The 25,233-nt window shown below is 29.2% G+C and overlaps 3 protein-coding genes across 5 annotated transcripts; 1 reads left to right on the top strand and 2 right to left on the bottom strand.

The window, feature by feature from the left end:
- The first annotated feature begins 388 nt into the window (after positions 1-388).
- LOC114164548 (serine/threonine protein phosphatase 2A 57 kDa regulatory subunit B' kappa isoform-like) lies at positions 389-3,569 on the top strand. Its single transcript, XM_028049262.2, has 2 exons — positions 389-2,173; positions 2,951-3,569. The coding sequence occupies exons 1-2, from the start codon at positions 1,019-1,021 to the stop codon at positions 3,287-3,289; spliced, it is 1,494 nt and encodes a 497-aa protein (XP_027905063.1). The 5' UTR covers positions 389-1,018; the 3' UTR covers positions 3,290-3,569.
- A 797-nt stretch (positions 3,570-4,366) lies between these two features.
- LOC114162502 (cyclin-A2-2-like) lies at positions 4,367-9,828 on the bottom strand. 2 transcript variants are annotated; one of them, XM_028046420.2, is made up of 12 exons: positions 9,684-9,828; positions 8,633-8,980; positions 8,148-8,370; positions 7,720-7,853; positions 7,446-7,538; positions 7,127-7,260; positions 6,709-6,784; positions 6,439-6,515; positions 6,138-6,171; positions 5,873-6,022; positions 5,640-5,774; positions 4,367-4,861 (listed from the first exon to the last, which is right to left on the bottom strand). In XM_028046420.2, exons 2-12 carry the CDS (start codon positions 8,921-8,923, stop codon positions 4,799-4,801), a joined length of 1,410 nt encoding a protein of 469 aa, XP_027902221.1. In that variant the 5' UTR covers positions 8,924-8,980; positions 9,684-9,828; the 3' UTR covers positions 4,367-4,798. The 2 variants fall into 2 exon arrangements, with proteins under 2 accessions (XP_027902221.1, XP_027902218.1); XM_028046417.2 differs by having other exon boundaries at positions 8,100-8,370.
- A 5,585-nt stretch (positions 9,829-15,413) lies between these two features.
- Positions 15,414-17,564, bottom strand: LOC114164316 (O-Glycosyl hydrolases family 17 protein). 2 transcript variants are annotated; one of them, XM_028048951.2, is made up of 3 exons: positions 16,269-17,564; positions 15,992-16,099; positions 15,414-15,877 (listed from the first exon to the last, which is right to left on the bottom strand). In XM_028048951.2, the coding sequence occupies exon 1, from the start codon at positions 17,417-17,419 to the stop codon at positions 16,274-16,276; it is 1,146 nt and encodes a 381-aa protein (XP_027904752.1). In that variant the 5' UTR covers positions 17,420-17,564; the 3' UTR covers positions 15,414-15,877; positions 15,992-16,099; positions 16,269-16,273. The 2 variants fall into 2 exon arrangements, with proteins under 2 accessions (XP_027904752.1, XP_027904751.1); XM_028048950.2 differs by having other exon boundaries at positions 15,992-16,110.
- Between the last annotated feature and the right edge of the window lie 7,669 nt (positions 17,565-25,233).

The raw sequence follows: 25,233 nt of genomic DNA on the forward strand, positions 1-25,233 counted from the left end.
AAACAAGATTTACATGATTTGCTATTATTATAACCATAATATCCAAACAAATGGATAGAAAAAATCATACAACTTATCTGTAATTTTCACATATGCAAGAAACCATGTCAAGTCCCTAGTTTTACAGGCTTTTTGCCTTTTCCTTACATAGACACAGTTACACGTGTTGGTGTCTAAATTGTACTCTAGTTTCTGATTTTATTTTTTTCCTCCTTCAATTATTATCGATATATCTCAAACCCTAACAAAAAAAACCAAAATTATTGAATAAAATTAAATTCATAAAATGATAGAAATTATAGAATATTAGAACAAGTGCCACTACTGTTTGGTGATTTTGATTAAAAGCCCCTAAACAAGATAAAAGAAGTTAAAACCAACCATTGCCTCATTGTAGTTTTTCTTGTTTATTTCTGAGTTCCATGGCGGTGGATCACATTATCCAACAACAGAAGAAGAAACAGCTAAAGAGGTTTCATTGTCCAAAAAATTCACAGAAGAAAACTTCTTGATCTACATCTTCACACATTCCCTCTAACCATGTGTGTCCTATAGAGAGAAATTAGAAACTCCTTCTTTCCCACATTCAGCATTTTACAATTTTTTTTTTTTCATTTTTTCTCACATTCCCGAGAAAAAGAAGATCCGAAACGGCCGAGTTTCTAATGATAAATGTTAATTATTCTTCACCCTTCTTGTAAGAAGAAGCTTTTCATTTGCATTCCTGAAGCTCTCTCTTTCACAATCTTCAAGATTTGATTTTTCTCCCATGCATGCGGCTAAATCGCAATTTTTTCTCGACCCTTTTGAATTTCCCGTCTCAATTTCATGCACCCGTCTCACATTGCTTGTAATTTCTCCTGCTTTCCATGACTGAGATCTAGGGTTTCACTCTATGCTCCTTCCTCATTCTGCCATTCAAGCAGAAACCATTGATTTTCGTGCCACATTGATTTGTCTTCTTTAATGGGTTTCGTCTAAAGTTTTCAAATTTACCGTTTTTACCTTCCGGGTCGCCATGCTGAAGCAATTCCTCAGCAGACTCCCCCGCAAGACACCGAAATCCGACTCGGACGAGTCATGCCGAGCCGACTCGTCGCGCTCGGACGATTCCCCACGCGCCGCCGGCAGACACAATCGCACGCACGGCGTCGCGGCCGCTTCGAACGCTGCGAAACGGACATCCTCGTCTGCGGTCTTTCCGGCGAGCACGGTGTCGGTGATAGAACCTCTGGTGCCCTTCAAGGATGTTCCAAGCTCGGAAAAGATGAACCTTTTCGTGAGCAAGCTGAGTCTGTGTTGCGTGTCGTTCGATTTCACGGACCCTGGTAAGGACACGGTGGAGAAAGAGGTGAAGAGAAGAACCCTTGTTGAACTTGTTGATTTTGTTTCCTCTTGTGGGTCCACGAGGTTCGGTGAACCTGCTATTCTCGCTGTGTGTAGAATGTGTGCTATTAATCTCTTTCGCGTTTTCCCGCCAAATTATAGGTCCAATCGTGGTGGTGAGAATGATGATGATGAGCCATCCTTTGATCCCGCTTGGCCTCATTTGCAGCTCGTGTATGATTTGCTGCTCAAGTTTATAACCTCTAACTGTCTTGATGCTAAGGTGGCCAAGAAGTACATCGACCATTCTTTTATCTTGAGGTTGTTGGAGTTGTTTGATTCGGAAGATCCTAGGGAGAGGGACTGCTTGAAGACCATTATGCATAGGGTTTATGGCAAGTTCATGGTGCATAGACCCTACATAAGGAAATCCATTAACAACGTGTTTTTTAAGTTTGTGTTTGAGACTGAGAGGCACAATGGGATTGCTGAGTTGTTGGAGATTTTTGGGAGCATAATTAGCGGGTTTGCTTTGCCTTTGAAGGAGGAGCACAAGATCTTCTTGTGGAGGGTTTTGATCCCTTTGCACAAGCCCAAATCTATGGGGGTGTACTTCCAGCAGTTGTCTTACTGCGTTACACAGTTCGTGGAGAAGGAGCCTAAGTTGGCGAGCATTGTCATCAGGGGATTGTTGAAGTATTGGCCGATAACGAATAGTCAGAAAGAGGTGATGTTCCTGGGTGAACTGGAAGAAATTTTGGAAACAATTAACATGGTAGAGTTCCAGAGGGTCATGGTACCGTTGTTTTGGCGGATTGGATGCTGCATTAACAGTATGCACTTTCAGGTACGATTTTTATTCACTTATTAGCTAATTCTAGTTATTTTCATGCTTTTATATAGGAATGAAATCTATGCCTTTCAACTATAGTTTGCATGGTGCTATCTATTCTGGCTAAGCACATTAGCAAACGGATCTTTATAGTCTCTCCAAGATGTGGAGTAGAACCCTTATAATACAGGGATGCGTTTCACACCCAGCTAATACAAGATCAGTGTCATTTTTGCTGTGTTGGAAAGAACAATCTATAAACACCAGGGGGATTTGTGAAGACACAAAAATCCTGTCTGAATCAAAGGGCATACTGTTTCACAGCCTGGCTTTTAGTATAAGTACTCAACAGGCTTCAGAACCTGGTTTATCCATCCTTAATGGAATTGATTCAGGAATATGTACATCACAGGGTAGGGACTAATAATAATGCTTAATAACTTCAGGTTCAAAGTCCAAAATGTACTGCACCTTTGTTGGGAGATTTTTCTGCCAAGGTTATTATTGAGTTGATTGCATTAATTTTGTGTTAGAGTTCACTTTATAGGATGTGAAACTGAAAGTAGTTTGTATTCCTTCTTGTTTGATTAGAGCTGTCCATGTTTTCTTTAAGTATGTTTGGCAACTTTCTTGTCTTTTCAATATAGGGACTGGCATGGCAACTGATTTAGTTTCTGCAATTCCTCTCCATCTTCATTTGTTTTTGTATCTTCTGAGAATCACTTGTTTCCTGTGACGTTTTTCTTAACTGCTGAAACATAACCCTTTTCTGTTCAACATGAATTGTTTCAGGTAGCTGAAAGAGCCCTTTTCTTATGGAACAATGATCATATTGTGAATTTGATTGCTCACAACCGACAAGTGATCCTGCCAATCATGTTTCCAGCCTTAGAGAAGAATTCTCAAGGCCACTGGAGCCAAGCAGTGATGAACCTAACTCATAATGTTAGAAAAATGTTTGCAGAGATGGATGAGAAGCTATTCCTGGCTTGTCATTCTCAGTTTAAGGAAGAAGAAGCACTGCTAAACGCAGCTGCAGAGAAGCGGAAGGAAGCATGGAAACAACTAGAACATGCAGCCAGTCTTCAGCCTGTGATTGGAAATACTCCAGTTTTAGTGTCTACAATTTGATAACCTGTAACTTATGTATGCATGTATCTATGTCAGAAATTCAATCCCTATCCCTTTCATCCTGATATGGTGGAAAAAAACCGCTAGAAAAGTGGTAAATGGCTGTTATCTTTAAGGTTCCTACATGCATTTGATGCTTCTGGCAGCCAGATGTTGTACCTTGTAAAATGCTTTTGATTGCCACTGTATGGTAGTAACTTATCTGCCTCCTTCTGATAAGTGATGTGAAGGACTCTATGCAGTGGATCAAACCAATTTCTGTATAAGCCTATTTCCAAAATCTGCTGTGCTTCTGAGCCTTTCTCCTTAATCACCAGTAATTGCCATACTAAGATACTGTTAATAAACTAATGAATTATATACATTTGATTAAGGTTCCACCTCTTTAAGACTTGTGTTCCAATGTCACGGTCATGTAACAATTTTTTGTGCATTAGGAAGAAGATACTAAAACGGAGATGGAATCTGCACGTGGGAATGATATAAAATTAAATGTTAGTTTTTCTAATGTTCTTGCTTCAAATTGAAAAGTAGAAAACAGTATTTTTGTAAAGTGCGACATTTCAATCATTCACTTCTTGTCTTGTCTAGTTCTTCCGATGAAAACTTTTATAAATCTAAAGTTCGTTGAATACACGCTTTTATAATAATGACATGGTTATTGTTTCATTCTGATTTCATTTTTTAATAGAAAGGCTTAATTTATAATGTTAATTACCAGAAACTAAGTACAGCAAAAACATAAAAAATTGCTCGAAGATCATTGAAAATAAAGTAGCTTGTAATTTCAGTCAAACTATATATACAATTTTGAAAAAGATTAACCAGTGACCACAGTTGTTGGATCAGTATTCACGGAAGAGAAAATTATAAATTTGCGGCCCTACCAGCGAAAAGCTTCTTTTTCTTTGGCGTCAAAAGCAAAAGCTGGACTTACATTACAGTAGCTACTTGGGTCCAGTATATTCTTTTTTCATGGACCTACACTAGAATAAGGTGGATCTGAATTCCTGAAACGTGTTTTCAACAATTGGTTCAAATTTCAATAATTCAAGATTAAAATATAAAGCAAGTGCATGGTTTAAGACACTCAATGTGGATGACTTTAGATAATAATTGCAAATGTTGTACGATATATAAATAGAAAACAAATTGTATGTAATTTAATTTGCATTACATACAGAAACGTTTGTTTCAGTACAAAATATTGCGACCAACTATAGGGCTTTGTTGCATCATGACAACCTTAAAATGAAGCCTACTCGGTGTTAGTACATCAACTCACTCTTTGAACTGTATCATCCGCAACAATTTTGTTTTACAAAGAAATCTGGAAGAACCAGAGTATGAGACCATCTTAAACATGTAACAATCACGGAACAAACAGCAATAGGTGATTGATGACGAAAAAGAATGGTAAAATATATGCAACTGATGATGATTATCAAGCATCACTGTGCCGGAAACTGTGAAGTCATCCATTAGTCTTTAGGGAACAGCCAAAAACATTTACACTTGGGCCTCGAAGAGTGACTGCACCGGTTTTGGGGACAAGTTTGCCACACAATTGAACTGTCACAGGAAACAAAAGTCACTGTCATTTAATTATCTCAACACCCTTTTTCAGCAACGATAAGGACATGCATATTATTTTGCCTGTTCAAACGGGGAACAATAAACAGGTAAAATACAGCAGAATATGAACCCCTTAAACACCCCATTTTCCCAATAATGATATAACTTGACATAGATTAAATAATACAGATGAAGCCTATAAATTGATCCTGCCATTTACCAAAGCTATATACTTTATACAGTTCTTTTTTGTTGGAAAATTTCAGAATTCATTTTTTTACAACATATAGAAAAAATCCATGTTTTGGTCTCCACATAAACATATATTTTTCGTTTTGATTCCTACGTAAAAACAACTCTAACACTGCTACAACTTCAACAAATGGTATTTATAACATAACCATTAACATATATTCCATACTGGACATGTTTGACACTGACAAAAAGGGTGCCTGGAAAAGAAGTACAATAATATTATGTATGTCTTGGGATGTTTAGCAATTTTGGTGAGGCTGAGTAGTGGAGTTAAAAAGTTTAGTCAACTGAAAGAAGAGTGGGTGAGGTTTTTCGAAAATATTTACAGAGAATGAAGTAAACAATTAAATTGAATTGAAATTTTCTTGTAAGTTCAAATGAAGTTGTGTATTTAAGATCTATAAAAAAATTTGATTGAACTTCTTTAAACATTGAAAATACACAAGTTGATTTCATTTTAACTCTTTTTTCTTCTGTGAAGTTTATCTGAACAGAATTAATTATTGCACAGAATTCCAACCTTCTGTAGTTTATACTTATCGCGAACAGCATTGAGAGGACAGCCTTTGGAATTAAGTTGCAAATCTTGCAGTTCAAGAACAACAGTTTTGAGCTCTGAAGCTTTGTAGTTTGTATAGTGCTCCAAAGTTGGATTCTGCAAATAAATGCATGAGACTTTTTAAATTTGTTTACTTCTACATAAGGATCAAAGGTGAATAGTTAAATCGCAACTAAGCAATCAAGAGTTCATACCCATGGATGTTCTGAATCGTTCAGGGTCCATCTGGCAAGGAACACGGCAGATGCAGCTACAAGAGAAGGAAGAAACTGGAAGAAGCTATATTCAACAAGAGCAAGCTCTGCTAAATAATTTGCCAAGAATTCCAGTTCAACACAAGGAGCCTGCATAATAGAATGAAATTACCAAGTTCATTAACATTTTTCCTTTTTGCATGATGAAATAACCTTTCCAAAGTGTAATAAATTGTGGATAAATAGTGTATAACAACTCTAGTACCTTGTAAGAAGATTGTGCTGCTTGGATGAATCTCCTGAAAACCAAGAACATGTCAAGAGAAAATTGTTATTACAGTAAGATAACTCCTGAAAAGATAAATGCACATGCCTTTCATTTTTAAAATTTGAAATCCCAAAAATAACTCTCAAGAAAATCTTAATGTCTCTGTTTAGAGTTCTTTCTTTGAGGAATCAACAAATGAATCGGTTTTAACTTCTGTCTACTATTTGATTTGATACTACACTAATGCCACTATAACAGGCTATTTAAAACCATGTAAATGTAAATACAACATACATACCTCAGAAATGTTTTGATTGTGGGAACAGATAACTGAAAATGAATCACATTCAGTACTTCTCTCTCCATTTTGAGTACCTGTCAGATAAAGCCAATTAGGTGTTATATATATATATATATATATATATATATATATATATATATATATATATATATATATATATATATATATATATATATATATATATATATATATATATATCAATCATCATGAAACTACACAATAAAGAAAAAAGATAAAAGATTCAAGACGTGCTAACAAATACAGTACCTCTTCCTTTGTGTATGTGTTATCTGTGATGAAGCAGAATTCTTCCACTCGAGGTGGGCACATCTCTTCGTACTTTCTTCAAGTCACAAAAGAAAAAAAAACACATCTAAGATCAATTTTTAATTTTTATTAAAAAATAATAATAGACATGATATCTGAAATTATTATACTTATCAGCATCTCCAAATACACTCAATCAGAATCAAGAGTTGCATGAATAATATTAGACTTCATTATGTATTTATGAATGTCTAAACAAATTATCATTAAACAGATTACACTGTCAAAAATTAGTAAATACTCACATTGTACATTTTAAGGCATTTCAGATTTATCATTTTAAGGAAAAGCATCATCAACGTGTGTGTAACACCCAGCATCAATCTTAACCAGAACCATTACAAATTTCGGTACTTACGATGCAATCAGCATGCTAGTAACACCCAGCAACTGTAGCCTTTGCTTCTGAATAAATTTAGTTGAGAGATACCGATCAATGAGGTTCACTGTCAGATAAAGAGCATCTGGAACCAATTTGTATTCCTCAGAAACCTGAAATGAGAAAATAATAAAATTACAGATTGTGAATTTCAGGAGCATGATAATGAATTGTAAATATTCATCTTATTCCCAAAGTCCTATAATTCAACCACATTTGAATTGAAATGCAGTAGATAAAATTCATCGTATGTACTCAAGTTTACAAATCTACATAATGCTGCCACCATGAGACTAACCTCCACAAGCCAATCTACCAGAATTCCACGCATGCTTGGATTAATATCTGTCTGCAACTTCTCCATGTAGTTGGTCAATGGTTTCATTTTAAGCTGAAGTGATTCACCAAAACTCACTGTCAATATTGTTGTAGTCAAAGTTTTCTTCTCTTAGCATTATAAGAGTGTTACTTTGTAAAGTTCTTTTAGCAACCAATATTAGCGTTACATTAACTAATAGTAGAATAGAAACCCATCAGGAAAAAAAAAACAATTACATCACTACATCACAAACCTCTGTGACTCGAATGTTGTTGTACATGTCAGAGGCATAAGAACTCCAAATTTGAGGATCCTTTAACTCTGAATCAATGTCCACTATATCAAGGGAGTTTGAGGTTCCTGGCTTCTCAGAAATCACTTCTACATCTGTATAATCCAACAAGAGAACAAAAACAGTAATTACAGGATCCTAGCTTAGATAACTATTTTTATTCAATATCAAACGAGCAATCATGTAACATAACACTGTAACTCTTTGAACTAGAAAAATCTTTATATAAAAATACTAGTGTTTGCTTTCTCCAACTATAAGGATAAGAGATGCAGTTCATAGTAACCTATGTATTTGCATGATCAATCAGAGTTAGAGATTTAGTATATCATATTACACACCTAAAGTCTGTTGCATACGGGCAGTAGCACTTGAGATTTTAGACAAACCATTTTTTGAAGAGCTCTGGAATTCTTCGGACTTCACAGAATCTTGCATTGACGGCTTGGTGCCTGGCATAACACGTTCACTTATGGTGTCATTGGATTCTACCATCCTTATTGTTGATAAATCTTCAACCAACTTTGCTCTAACATTCTCTTGTGTTGATGAGAGTTCAGACGTAACACCTGAAGCTCGTTTTGTGCTTTTCTTTCTATAAACTCCTTTGGCCTACACAATAGATGGTCAACCAGCATCACCAACATAACCTAATGATCTTCATACTTTCATGTAGATGAACTTATACAACTTTATAGAATTATAAATATTGTTTTATTATGAGCAAATAAAGGATGCAGGATCAAATGTTTTTATACTTTCTAAGGAGAACAATTCAACAGAAACAAATGTTTACTTCCCATATCACAAAAATTGTAAAATATTCATACTTTGAGCTCTATCTTTGATGACAAAGTGAGTGGTGCATGCTTACCCTAAATTTTGATGCATCAGTACACTTATCATGTGATTCTGCGCAAATATTTGTTACATCTGTCAGAACTGCCCTTCTCTTATTTTGGCCAAGAGCAGGAACAACCACAGAAGTTTGATCTCCAGAAGCTGCTGCTCTTTTGGAATTTGCTCGAGACATGTTTTTCTGTTCATTTTTGGAGGAAGGTCTTGAGGGGGGAGGAGGAATTCCTCTCAAGGCTCTAGCCTTTGCTCTGGTGAAACGTATTGGACGTTCTTCATCTTGGGCACACGCTTTACCTACTTTATCCATTGCTTGTGCCTAGAAGAAGAGCAACCCAATTGTCTCAAATGAAAATTTAGCTCATACCTGTTCTTCAAACACAAATTTAACATCCATTCGTCAGATAATACCAACATTTAAGAAAAAAGTACATAAGAATAGCCTAATGTTATAACATGAAGCACAATAAAAGGCTTAATCTTTGACTTGATTTTGTTTGAAACCACAAAACATTGAAATGGTAATTGTTCCACTGTGACTACACTCCCTACACTCCCCTGTTAAGCCATAAGTCAAAACCGACAAAATTCTTCAAGGTATGCCCCAGATCTTTTTTCTTAATATTTATTCTTTCTCGTGGCATAGTTTTCTCCAGCGTTGAATGAAAAATGCTGATGCTGACAAGTTGTTGAGAAAAGGTGTATGAACACGCATTCACTCAACCCTGACAGAAATACAAAAGTAACCACTGAAAACAATTTTCAAACAACACGCGATCAAAAAAAAAGATCCCTCATCATCTTCATTCTCTTCAGTATTTCACTCGACTCAAATCCGAAAAATTATCAGAAAAACACCCACATGCTTAAAATCTCACGCAAAGGAAAAAAGTTATCAAATTTACGTAAATTTAACAAAGTAATGCAGTTGGAACCAAGATCCATGTGGTAAGACAGAACATCCTTAACAGACTGAAATAAAAACCTCAAAAGAACACTATACTCATAAACAGAGTATAGATTGAAGAAAGAAACAAATAATTATAAAAAAATGGTACAAGGTTTGTTACCTTTGAATGAGAAGTGAGTGTTGAAGAAAAAGCAAAGTGGTCGAAGAAGAATGAGAATGGTTGATATATTATATGCAGAGGAGCGTCAGTGAGAGCGGGCGGGATAGGGACACAGTTCAAAACTTGAAAAGTGGCGACCTTTCAACTTTTCTCATTACGTCAAATCAACTAAGTAATTGAAATTCCTGAAAAAGACAAGTTTTGTTTGTGTAATAGTTATAATTTTCCACATTTATTGCAGAGGTAAAACTAAAAATATTATTAATTGTTAATCACAATAATCTTATGAAATGTTTTTAAATTTAATTAAAATGCATGTATAATGTAGAAAGTTATACTTGAAAATGGCTGTGTAAACTGGTTTTATATTATCATTCAACTTTTAATTATTACATATTAAATTTTGTAATCATTACTTTAAAATCATGTCAAAATTGTTTCCATTAAGTTGGATGATCATACCCTAAACATGAAAATTGGAAATATAGTTTTTCTAAAAGGACAGATGCATAAAATGTTAAATAAGATATTTGATAATATAAAGTTGGGTTCTATAAAAATTGAAAAGAAAATATACGTAAGTTAACATTTTTGTAAGGAAATGTTCGTAGTGTAATGACTGTCATTTAACCAATATTATCAAAACTTATTTTAATAATATTTTTTTTCTACGTATAATTATTATTTTTATTTGAAGAGTGATTACAACTAGTTTGTTTATTTTTTGGTTTTAAGATTGATTACAAATTAAAATTCAAGTGAACATTTTATATAGATAAATATTTTTTAATAATTGTTTACTCATTTAAGATTTATAAATAAATGGGACAATTTAACAAGATTTTCTTTCCAAAAAAAAAGAATTTCTTTCTTTAAAAGTTAAAAAAATGTTATATAGCTTTAATTTAAGTTAATATTTTATTATTAATTATTTAGTCAGTGTTATAAATTGACGTTTTTGTTTACGTGCGTGTAAATTACCTTAATTATGATTTGTTTTAATGAAAATGTCTAGTATAATTGGATTTACATTCTTAAATAATTTTTTGAAATATTAAAGTAGTTATTTTTTTTTTTACATTTTGACTTGTTTTATATAATGAATAGTAGAATGTATCCAACTTTTTGCAGTAATAAAAAAAAATAGTTAAAGCAATTATAAAAACAGTTCTTATGAAGTAGTTCTCAGTGTGAATCACACCATTCTCAGTTGTTATAAATATTGTTAACAAAATAATTTAATTTTTAATTATACAAAGGTGTCTCACCTACAAAATTTTGTAATTTATTTTTATAATTTGATATATTTAACCATTATTATAAACATTTTTGTACCAATTTGAGTTTGGACTAAACAAATGCAAGCATTTCTTATAACGAGTAAAAAAATGGATTCTAATTAACAAATTGGGACGTTTTTTCTTTGTTTATTATGGACTCTTCAAAAATAAATACAAAAAGTTAATATTCATAAATAAACTATACAGCAAATAAAAAACACTAAAATTTTTAAGTAAACGTGTTTATGAATCTATAACAAGAACTCGCGTACTAGATATCCAATCCTTTCGTATTTTATTATTTTATTATTGTCTATAACAATATATGTTATATCCTTGTGTTAGTGTACTCGTATCATCTTATTTTGTTATTAATTATATTTAAAAAAAATATTGGTTTTAATAATTAACTATTTAATATATATATATATATATATATATATATATATATAAATATATAAATTTCTAGTCAATTTTCTGATATATTTTAGAATATCGTCTCTCATATACATTCATTTTCTATAACAATTTAATGTTATGATATAAAATAATATAAAAAACGTCTTGATTTTTAAGTAAAATATAATTCTTTTTAAATAAAATGTTATAATCAAAGTTAATCATTGAATAAATAGTAACATAACACACGTACGTGTATATATATAAATAAGAAAAGACCTAACGTATATTTATATATATATTTTTTTCAATTTTAACATTTCTTTTAATATAATTTTTATTAACTGGGTTACATGCTCCTCACTATCGTTTAATAAACATGTAGGTTTGGGGGTATTTTATTTTTAAATTACTGAAATGTGAAATGGAGTATATTTCAAAAAAATTACAAAAGTGAAAAAAAGTAGTGTTAAGGTGACATGTAAATTAGGGGTAAAATACAGCAATTTTATTTTTAAATTATTAAAATGTGAAATGGAGTAAAAATTGTGAAAGTGGATAAATCATGTCAAAATAGTATGACTTTAATGTGAAAAAATCAAGATCACACGATGTTAGTTCAAAATATTATTAAAGTTGAAGTTATACCTAATTAACATGATTTCGGTCTTAATTTAGATTAAGAGGAAGAGAATGTAACACAAAAAATAATAGTCTTTACCATTTGAACAAAGAGATGCGAAAGGTCGTAACCAAACGGTCGTAATAAAATTTAAATTAATATATATATATATATATATATAATAACATAAATAAAAATAATTTTATTATATTAATAATTAAATTTAACCTATAATAATTATTACTTTAAATTATAATAATATTATTTATTTATATCTTTCAAATAACATAATATAAAATATAATATTTTATTTTATTTTTTATTTAAAAGAGGTAAATTTGTATTTCGGTTGCTCTTAATTTCTATTTAACTCGTTAATTTATCAAGATAAGCGGGATGAGTTAAAACAATTGATAAACATGAAACACTCTATCCTGTCAAAATTTGACAAATTAACATAAAATCAAGGTATAATTACCAATTTGTTATCTCAACTTTTTTGTTAAGTTTAATTTTGTCTCCATACCTTTGGTTTGTTAAATTTAGTATCTCAATTATTTAAAAAGATTCAATTTAGTCATCTCCGTTAAAAGATTCAAAATTTAAAACTGTCCACATGATAGCTTACAATCATGACACATGACAGTGGTAATAGTTATTTTCAATTTAATCCTCTATCTAAATTTTTGGTTCAATTTAGTACCTCAATTTCTTAAAATGATCCAATTTCGTCCTTTACAATTTGAGACCAAATTAGTAACTAAGTTTAATTATACCTTATATATACATGTTAAAATAATTGTTTTAAATTTATACATCAATTCACTACACCTAAATATTCAAATTATTTTATTTTTTACGAGTGTAAAAAATTTAATGTGTAAAAAATGTATAAAATAAAATAATTTAAGTATTTAGGTTAAATGATTTGATTTATATATTATAAAAAGTTATTCAAACATGCATATATAAGTTTGTAATTAAACTTATTTACTAATTTGGTCTTAAATTGAAGATAACGAAATTGGATCATTTTAAAAAATTAGGGTACTAAGTTGAACCAAAAATTTAAATAGATAACTAAATTGCTATTACCACTACCACATGTCATGGTTGTAAGTTGTCACATGGCACGACGATAAATTGACACGTGACAGTTTATAAATTTTTACAAAAAAAATTAAAAAATAAAAATAAAAATAAAAATTTCACGGCTTGACACGTGTCATGTACATACATGATGTTAACTCCAACTTAACGGAAGACCAAATCAAATATTTTTAGATAATTTGAGTACTAAATTGAACAAACAAAAAGTATAGAAACCAAATTAAACTTAACCAAAAAATTGGGGTACTAAATCAATAATTATACCTAAAATCAACTTTACGGTAACAAAACCTGTTTTACCATCCCTAATCACAAAATCAACTTAAATTTTTTTATGGCAACATCTTATATTGTTAGAACTTAAAATTATGTTGAATTTAAATCGGTAAATAATTATTACTGCTAAAATATTTTTAAAATGTTAATTAAAAATAAAAAATGTTGAAAATATACAATTACAATTAAAAAACACAGCATACTTGTGTACTATTTTTATTCATTTTATTATTGTTTGAGAAGAACTCGAAAACTTGTGTTTGACCAGTTTATTTCTTCTAAAATTCATTTTTAAGTTAAAGCTAAAAGAATTCAAATGGACCTGTAAAGGTTGTTTGTGAAATATTCTTAGCTAAAGTTTTCCTTCCTAGACAAATGTTTTTTAGGTATATTTCTTTTATACAACTTAAATATTGTTCCACTAAAAAAATATATTATTGACAATTAAAATTCGTCAATAATACTTAAAATATATCGGTAAATCAAAATTATATATAATTAAAAATAAAAATATATAGGTATATTTTATTAGTAATTTGATACAATATTTTTTTATCAAAATTTGTAGGATGAAACTAATTTTATTTTTTTTGAATGTTAAAATTTGTAGGATCAAAAAGATATCAAGAAATACATATAAACATAATAACACAAGAGTTTATTTTTTGGTCAAAAGATAAAAAAAATAGAGTTTGAAAAAAAAATAAGTGGGTTGCGAGTTACGTGAATCTAACTCAACTCGAACTCGCATAACTCCTGAGATAAATAAGCTAACCCCTTTTTGTCTATAATTGGAGAAAATTTCAAATTTTCAACCCAATCCGATTTAATTACGTGATGAGTCAAGTTGGCTCACAAGTTCTAACTCATTTGACATGTTTACTCAATACACTTGCCGAAGTGCGTCATAGTGCGTTGTCCTCACTTTAGCTTGGTCGTTTCTCCTTTTGGTATTGTTGTTGCATCTTGCCCTCCACCACTACCCTTCTTTCACATCGAATTACAAATAGCAACGAAGTTAGTCCCTAACCCCTAACCTATTATGGTATTTTGGAATCTCACTTGTGTTTTGTTTATTATGCTTGTAAAAGAGATTTATTTTGGGAAACAATATTCGTGCAAAAACCAAGATTAAAAGGATAAATTAATTTTAAAATTTGGGAGGCGAAGATGTTGAATGTGGACGAGAGATTTATCATTCTTTTTATTGATGGATTTACTGATAAACGAATTCATTGATAATGAGATATTATATTATTAACAAATTTTTTTGACAAATTTTAAAATATGAAGTACCGACAAATTTTATCAAAAAAAAATTCATCGATAATTGAAATATATATCAATGATAGATTTACAAACAAATATTACATACAAAAACACATCCATCAACAATATTCATCAATAATATACATTTTAAAATCTATGAATAAAATACGTTGACAAATTAATTTTACCAATAAATTTATTTTCATTGATAATTTAAATTTTTTTGTAGTGAGTTATCTAAGATAAATTAATTTGATGATTTAAACTATATTATAAAGTAAAAACATTGTGAAAAAAATATAATTTACATAAAATCATTTTATTAATAAATGAATAAAACAAAATTAATTTGATGATTTAAACTATATTACCTGAATTAATAATATATATATATATATATATATATATATATATATATATATATATGTATATATCACATCGAAGGAGATATATGGAACAAGTTAATCTTTGTATCAACTACTATAATGTGCACATTTTAGCCTTTCTTTCAACAGGAGAAAATTTGTTAGAAGATTTAACCATTAAAATCATACTTTCAGAGTTTATGGAAAGAGTTTGTTAAAAAGATTAATTTCTAATTGATTAATCGCTCAGAACCAAAAAAACACATAATGAAGAGAAGGTAAAATATAGAATAGAAGGACCTTATTTCGAATTTATATAAAAGAATCATCCAATTTCATCAAAAAATACATTATATACTCTAATAACACATTGATGCTACGAGAGTGCTAACAGAAGAAGAAGCACAGATAAAAAAAGAATCATATGCTATTGTTGCTCAAAACAGTATACTTTAAATAAACATAACAAAAAGTGAAAGAAAAACTAACTAAAAGAAAATACAAAATCCATTAAAAACTAAACACACACTACAACACTAAGAAACAATATGTTAATCAGTAATGAATACCTCATTGATATCTATGTAACATATTATATTCTTCCTTCTCTCCAAGAAAAAAAGAAGTAGAGAATCCTTGTTATGACTTTGACAATTCCAGTAAAACTTGGTTCAAAACCTCTCTACTCTTGAATCTTGCACATTACAATATTCTAAAGATATGCGTTTCAACATGCCTCTGCTGAGAACAAATCTTGCTTGCTGGTTTAGACTGGTGAATCCAATTTGTGTTTCCATAATGAAAGAGTTTTGGTTTTGCCTTTCAACCAATCATTCCAAAGGGATACCACAATCTCATCAACAACAAGCAAACCTATAATAAAAATTCTCCTTCAGGCTTTAACATTGATGAAATACTTGTGCAAATTATAACCTAAATCGATCCTGAAGGAGAAGAAAAATACATTATAAAAGTAAAACAAATTACCTCAGAAAGATCAACCACCACTTCAGTGGCCACAGATTTCAAATTCGAAAGCTCGAGGGCTGGGTGTCGTTTCAACAACATTTCCGAAGATCAGATGTTTTAGAAAAGCTGAAATCAACCTTTGAGGATTTTAGAGGAAACGAAAATATATATATATATATATATATATATATATATATATATATATATATATATATATATATATATATTTAACCAAAATAATATTTAAAAGAAAAAAAAAATGACAAACAAGAATCGAAAGGGGAAAAGCAATTACCAAATTTAAACCCATGACGTAGAAATGAAGTTGAAGACGACGATGAATGAGAAAAAAGCTTTATAATAATAATGTCTATTACCAACAACAGCTGCATCGTTCCTCATTATCGGGACGTCATAAACGAGACTCATATTGGGCCAGAAGAGCCCAAAATGCCTCTCACAAGTTGGGCCGGGCTTTAAATTTTCATCAAACAAAGCAAAAATATAGGTATCGAAAGTCCTGTTAGGCATGAGAGGTGTTCCAACCCCAGAATTGACGTGTCGTATGAGATTTCCATTGTACTCAGAAGCAGCGTTCGGGTCAACGCCGATTTGGGCCGGATCACAGAAAGAGGGCCAGCCCGTTTCGGCAATGACAATCTGAACATCCTCAAAGCCCAAAACCTTGAGCGCGGAATAAACAGCATCGAGTTGCGCGTCCAACATGTTGGTGTATCGGAGATTGGTGTTGTCGTCGAATACACCGGAATTGGTCCGAAAGAGTGCATAATCAAGGTTGGTGGCAGAGGATCCGAAGAAAGGGTAAGGGTTAACCATGAAGGGTGCATCGGAATCTTTGAGAAAACTAAGCATTGGTTTGATGATGTGCATGTCGTAGCCTTGTCTGAACTTGGCGGTTGAGGGAGGGCTTGAGTTCGACAGAATGCCCAAAGAGTGTGGGGTTGAGACTTTAACGTTGTTGGCCAACGATGCTGTGACGAGGGCCGCGTGAAGGGTTTGCATGGCGGGTACAAGGTTGCTGATGAGGAGTTTGTTGGCGGTGGAGAGCACTTCGTTGCCGACGAGGATTCGGATTAGTTTGGTGGCGGGGAGGAACGGTTGGACGTTGGTTTTGACCCATTGTTGTGCGAAGGTTAAGTTAGTTATTTGGGGGATTTGGTCGTTGGGGACAGTTATGGTTACTTCTATGCCGGTGTTGGCAAAAGCGCGTAGAATTTGAGGGTTGGCGTCGAAGATTCTGACTCTGTTGATTGTGGTGGATTTGGAGAGGAATTTCGCGACCTCGGAAGGTGGAGGAAGGTTGTTTGCGAGTGTTCCATAATTAACACCGATTTTTGCGGTTGCTTGTGTTTGTGTGAGGTGGTTAAAGATGAGATGAAGAATGAGAAAATAGTTGAAAATAGTTGCGTTGAGTGTTGAAGCCATGGTGGGTTCTTAGATGTGATAGAAAAAAGTAGTAAAATGGATAATGGTTGGTTAGTTGAGTCTATGATGAAGTAAAAACTTGAGATGCTTTGCTTTGGGTTCCGGTGAGGAGACATCTTTTTGAGGTTGCTTTGAATCTTCCCTTTCTTTCATCACATACTGTCGAAGATTACATAAATATTCATACTGAATTTGGTGTAAAATCATTAGAGACATTAAAAGTCTCGTATGCACTTAGAATTTTAAACTTTGAAAAACTTTGAAAGTAAATCTACTACTCATTAAGTTTGAACCCTTTTGTGGTATGAGTGGAAGAAAATAAAGTAGGGTTAGGGAAACTTGTTATAGAATTCATAGTTTATATTTTATATTAACCAATGAGTGTTACGAAAGTAAAGAGGGAAAGAAGGGAATAATCTTTCCTTGGGAAGAAGATGAAGAAAGTTTTGTGAAATTGTACGTAGAAAGACTCTCGTAACAAGCAATCTTGGTCTCTTATAACAATGATTCCTTCCATCATTGAGAGCAATCTCAAGAGTGTGTCATTTTCTTCTTGAAAAATATAAATAAAATAACACTTCTTTTAAGTATTGATGGTGTAATATTATTTAAGAAATATTTTTAGCCTATTCAATGATATTTTATTCCTACATACATATTTTTTTTTAAGAGTAATGTTAAGCCAACACTGATAATTAGGTTAAAATATCTTTTTGGTCTCAATTTTCGTCAATTTATTTTAAATAAGTCATAATTTTGGTTTTGTGTTCAGTTAGATCTTAATTTTCGTTAATTTTGTTCAATTGGGTCTTTTTTTGCTAACACCATAAATCATTAACGGCCATGAACAGTGATTGCCACGTGTCACTTCATGATTTTTTTTATTTTTTTTAAATGTACACGTGTCAACCCAATAGTGTGCCACATGTCACTTTGTGATTTTTTTAATTTTAATTTTATTTATTTTTTAATTTTATTTTTGAATTTTTTTTAAATTTTTATAAATGTTCATGTGTCAACCTAGTAGTGTGCCACATGTCAAATTCAATGTTCTATATTCAATTTGGTCCCAATATTTGTTATTTTTGTTCAATTAGGTCCCAATATTTTTTAACATTAATCAATTTGGTCTCTCTCCAAATTAAACCAAATTTAATTTTTATATTAAAATTCACATTTTTTATTAAATTTTTTTATATAATATATTAAAATTCACATCATTATAACTTTGATATAAAAATTAAATTTGGTCACATCTTTGATAGGGACACAATTGGTCAATTTTAAACAAAAATTGGGACTAAATTGAACAAAAATAACAAATATCAGGACCAAATTGAATATAGAACTTTGACACGTGGCACGCTACTGGGTTGACACGTGGACATTTAAAAAAAATAAAAAAAATTCAAAAAAACCATGAAGTGACATGTGGCACGCTACTGGGTTGACATGTGTACATTTAAAATAAAATAAAATCAAAAATAAAAAAAACCACGAAGTGACACATGGCAGACACTGTTCATGGCCGTTAATGATTTAAACGGTGTTAGGAAAAAAGACTCAATTGAACAAAATTGACGAAAATTGGGACCTATTTAAACACAAAACCAAAATTAGGACTTATTTGAAAAAGCTTCACGAAAATTGGGACCAAAAAGGTATTTTAACCCTAATAATTTCAACTACTTTGTTCATTCCTTCGTTTTAAGAGTGACTAAAATTTATGTGAAAATTTTATTTCATAAATATTTTTGTGATATTTAGTCATTTGAAATTTAAATTTAATAGAGCAATTTAACATAATTTTATTTTAAAAAAATCCATTAAAAGTTTACAAATATTTATTTATATAATTTTAAATAAAATTGATATGTTACTTTTAAATCAGTATAATCTATAAGTTAGTATTTGGGTTTACTCGTGTTTGTTTTATCAATATTGTGGTATAATTGGATTTAAATTCTTAGAACGTAAAGTTACTAGTTGTTTTATGCATATTACATTTGCATAGTATAATTAGACTTTAAATTCTTAACCTTAAGTTCTTGAATTTATTAAAATGATTTATATTCTTATTTTACATGTATTTTTCACTAACTCAAACGTTATATATCTGTATATCTATTCTTTATGAGGTAATAAAAAGTAAGGAACATAAGAAAAATCTGTGGAAGAGTCATTTAAGTATATTATAGATGTTTTTGAAAAAAAATCATTTTTTAATTTAAATACAATATATTTAGAGTGTGTATATGTTTGCATATTTTCTTAATATTTGTTTTGGAAATGTTAAAACTTTTAATTGTTATCTCAACTATACTACTTTTTTGTACTGATGAAACAACTTTTTTTATTCTTATTATTAGTGAAATTGAAAAAAAATTATTTGTTCTTTTGTTGATTTAAAAAATTGAGGTTTCTTTTGTTTATTTTGTTGGGACTGTTTTTCTTTATGTCATTATTTGTGGTTGAAAACATATCGGGAGTGAGTGTAAGTGCAAGTTTAAGGAGAAAATGAGAGAAAGGTCGGAACTTGGATCCAAGTAAGATAGTGTGGGAGAAGATGAAGAGGTTGAGTGTGGTAGGAAAGGAAGGAAAATATATAGTTTAAAAGTAATAGATTTTAAGTTAACGATGTTCATTGTCCCAATCAAACATACTTTTAAGTTTATATTTGATTTTTTTTATATTCTTGTAATTGTAATAAAGCATTGTAAGATTTGTGTTTAATTATTGTTTTGGAGAGTGTGAGTATATTTGGGGTCAAGGGACATGAGATGATAGTCTATGTGTTGTACAAATTTTCATATAGTGTGTTATTTTTTGATGAACGTGGTTTTTTTCTGATTTTGTTGGAAGTCTCACATCAACTAGAGATTAGAGATAAGACAATTTCATAGTATATAAGTGAGGTGCAAACCTCACCTTACAAGTTGATTTTGTGAGGTTGAGTTAGACTTAAAACTCACTCCTAACATGATATTAAAACCATTGTTCTGCTATTTTCAACTATGATTTTAAAATTTCTACGTCAATCGAAGATAAAATTCAATTTATCGTATATAATCAGAGCAAACACTACTTTGCTTAGTAGTATTATTACAAAAAATAATTCATTAATAACTAATTTTTAATGATAAAATATTATTAATTATCATAATAATTAACTTAGATGTCAATTTTTAAAATAAAAATTATAAATTATTAAAATAATTATTATCGTAAATAAAAAATTATAACTCATCTAATTATGCATTCTCAAATATGAAATTTTCTTGAGAGTACATCACTTTCCTGAGAATGCACGCATGCAGACTTAAAGAGACGAAGGACATGACTTGTGACACACCAAAAGTTTTCAACTTGATGTCTTTTGCCCACATGTGTAACACTTTGCAAACGTAACACAGATGAAATAAGATTAATATAATTCAGAAAGTTTGATTAATTAATTTGCTGAACTGTAAGGACCCAGAGAAATTGGTAAGAGTGAAAAAAAGGGTTCACCAACAAAATTTGTTAGGGTACCAACAAGGAGCAATAATTGAGAATTTGAATCCATGACAATCGCTTCACACTTATTCACAGCAGAATCAAATATTTTCTGTAAGCAAAAAAGTAAGAATCATATCCCTCGATTATGTAAACCAGTAGTATTGGTAAAAGTAACAATCATATTTATGCATTCAATTTCCTAAGTTTTTTTAAACTGAGATATTTAATTTTGGTCCTGCATATTTATTATTGATGGGAATGAACAATAAATAATATTTGTAGAATTTGACCTGTTTGGTTTTTCTCAACATCTTGTCTTATACTGTTGCTTATGTCTTGTAATTTTGTCTTACTCCTTGCACATGTTTGAGATGTATCAGATTTCCTTTTAATACGATTCTGGCCAAAAGTATCTTATCTTTGTTTTTTATTGAGTTTATGCGTCTATGTTCTTTTCACTGCAACTTTCTCTACTCTATCTGCTCAATTTGTAGTAGTACGAAGTACAAACTTTGTTATTCATATTTATCCTAGATGAATTAATTTACTAAAGTTATTTTAAGTTAAATATATTTTTAATTCTTTAACTTACGTAGAATTGGATTTATTTTTGCAAAGTTTTAATTATTTTCATTCTTAACTTTGTTAATAAATAGATAAGTGACCTGTTAATATTATTTGTCACGTCAACAAATTTAAGGTTGATTTGTTATGAATATTATGTTTTTTTAGAAGAGAGGAAGGATTAAAGGGTGAAGTTTGTGTTGTTTATTTGAAATGATTTAAAAGTGATTTTATAGTGTATTAGATAACGAAGTTTGTCAAAGTTTATAATTAAATTGACTAATCTAACCTATTAAAAAAACCTTTTAATAGAAAAAGAAGTTAGATTACCAAGATGTTCTTATTGTTATACGTATTATAAATTTATATATAAATAATTTAAAATTATTTTTATAAATTTCATTGAATGATTGAAAATATAAAAAAAATTATAAAAAAAAAGATAATACAATATATTTTGTATGAAAATAAATTTAATATATAAGGTGGAAAAAAATTATTTAGGTGAAAACCTTTTTTTTTCTTTTTAATAGTAATTTTAGAAGTAAATTTTTTTTATTATAACTATAATAAATTCTTATTTGCGTTACTCATTTTCATTATGTAGTTTTTTCATAATAAGGTGAATGAATAAACGTGTAGTCATTGCAATGGTCATAAAGACATTGTTTTGGAACAAAATACAGTTAACATATAATTAAAAAAGTGAACTGAAACCATGTGTATTGGTTTTAACTACTAAACCAAATACAACAAAAATTAAATAATGAATGAGCGATTTGGTAAATTTGATAATGTCATCATCTAATATTACTATGAAGAATGAGATCGAATTTTCAATGAATCTTCCTAATCATCTCCTCACATCACCTTATATCAATTCCAAAAAATCATGTTACTCACTCCTTGATCATTATTTTTCCTTACTTGTGAATAGTACATTCACCGAAAAAAACACAATGTACATATATTCATTTATTAAACGAAGATCAAACTCTATCAAAATTTGAGATCTAGATGAAATATTTTGCATAGAAAATAAAAACATATTTAACCAAATTGTTTTTAAAAAATGTTACAATAACATTGTTAGAATCAATGCTTTTATCTTTAAAGTCGTTTCAATTAAAAAAATATATATTTAGTTTATTTTTTATTCAACTCTTGACCAAAACAAATTTTAGTCAAGATCTAAAGAATTACTATTCAATAATAATTTAAATATACGTTTCTTCTAATATTTGAAATGCTTGGATAAAATATAATAAAGCTTTGAGTTTCAAAAAGACGATATCAAAGAAACAATATATTGAATTAGATGATTAATCTTAACTATACTCAATTAACTTTAAATTAAAACATTAACAGCCAAAAGTTTCAGAGTTATGGTGGTAAAAAGTAAAAGGAAAAAAATGGTAGCGAACAAACTTTTTGAGAATAAGTTTGACCGGTTGTTATCTCGACTTTAGAGAAAAACAAAGCTTACCAGCAGCTTTGGCATAGTCAAAGGAAGTTACTTCAATCCACAAATAAACCCTTCTTGCTCGGTGTGTGTGTGTATAGAAGAAAAGAAAAGAGAGAATAAAATTTAAAATTTTTACCTATTATTCCTCGTACCTTATTTCAGGTAATTTTTATTTTAGACATATTATATTAGACTTAAATATATATTTAGTTATTATTATTATTTTTTAATTTAATTTTTATTTTGGTTTTGTGTTAAATTATATTCTTATTTTCATCAAATTTTGGTTAATTTAGTATTTTTTGGTTAATTTAGTATTTTTTATTAACGATGTTTAAATAATTAACGTTTTTGAACAGTACATACATGTCTCTCAACTCCTATTTTTTTATTTTTATTTTTAATTTTAAATGCCACTTGTCAATGTCAGTGACACATGTCAATTTGTGGTTATATTATTATTTTTTGTTCAATTTAGTCCCTATATTTGTTATTTTTGTTAAATTTAGTCCCTATATTCATTTTTTTTTTCATTTTCATCCCAACTTTTATTAAAATGAATCAAATTTGTCCCCTTCATATTGACACTAAATTTAATATCTTTTTATAAAAAATATACTAGTATTTTTTATAAAATTGACATTCTTATTAATTATTTTTGAAATTCAATTACAAAATATCAAATTTAGTTATAAATTGAATAAAATTATTATATTCAATTATTAAATATAATACAATTATTTAAAATATTATAAGAATATAATTATTAAATTTTTTTCTAATATTTATATTCTAAAATACTCATACTTTTAAAATTGATATTTAAAAATATTCCAAATATTGAAAATATTTTAGAAAAGTAAAATAATATTTATAAAATTAACATTTAAATATAAAATATTTTAGATTTTAATATCTAAAATGCAATAAGTATATTAAATATTTTAGATTTAAATGTCAATTTTATAAATATTAATATATATTTTTAAACATTTAATAATTATATTTTAATAATATTTTAAATAATTATATTTTATTTGAAAATTGAATTTAAATATTATATTCAATTTATAATTAAATATAATAATTTATAATTGAATTTCAAAAATAACTAAAAATAATGTCAATTTAAATATATATATATATATAATATTTATAAAAAAATAAATTTGTTAAAATTTGATAAAGAAAAAATTGTTTTATTTTAACAAAAATTATTGATTAAATTAAATAAAAGTAACAAATATATAAACTAAATTGAATAAAAATAACGAATATCGGGACTAAATTAAACAAAAAGAAATAATATAACCATAAACTGACATGTAGTACTGATATTGACATGTGACTTCACACGTGAACAATTTTTTTAAAATAAAAAAAAAATTAAATAAACAGAAATTGACACGTGACATGTACTCTTTAAAAACGTGAACTATTTTACAGACCAAATTAACCAAAATTTTGAAAAAAATAAAAATTTAATTAAAAAAAAAGACCAAATTGAATAAAAATACCAAATATAGATCGAATGTATATTTAAATCGATATATATTTATTTATATATTAATGGAGTTGTGTAGAAGGAGGACAAGTGTCTGGTATTATGATCTCATTATTATTAGTGATGTCACGTATAGAAATTTTGAGTTTATAGTGACACTTTCCAATAATTTGTCAAATATATTAAATAGCTATTATTATTGATTGCGAACTATGCTAAAATAATGTATATTCCTTTCTATAGTCTACACTAATTGTTAGACACTCACTCTCGTGCCTCTGCAAATTCTCGTTTCCTTTTTTGAAAAATCATCTTTATTGGTGATTTTTTTTCTATGAGTATTTTTTGCAGATGAAAATAGCAAAAAGAAAAATAATTTTCTCATAAACTAAAACTTGTTCATGTGTCAGTAAATAATTCATTTTAATGAATTCTTAATATAAGCTAGTTTACATAAGTTTACTTATCCATAATACTTTCTGAGTAGTTTATTGTTTTGTGTTATTTAAAATAACAATGCTATATCGGCTAGCTTAAACTTAAGCTAAGTATTTCTAAAATAAATATTTTTAAAACAATTATTTATTTAAAAATAAAATACTATTTATTAAAAAGATAAAAATTAAAATGTTTTTTTTATTAAAAAGACAAAAAAATATTAAAATAAAAAGATTAGACAAAAAGATTTTTTTTTCATTTTGTTAAAATAAACATTTTTTTTTAAATAAACACAAATAAACTCACGCAAGTTAAGTTAAAATTACCATTTTTTTTTCTTAACGA

Source organism: Vigna unguiculata, chromosome 9, assembly GCF_037176805.1.
Source record: "Vigna unguiculata cultivar grain cowpea cultivar isolate G323 ecotype 2 chromosome 9, ASM3717680v1, whole genome shotgun sequence".
NCBI lineage: Eukaryota > Viridiplantae > Streptophyta > Magnoliopsida > Fabales > Fabaceae > Vigna > Vigna unguiculata.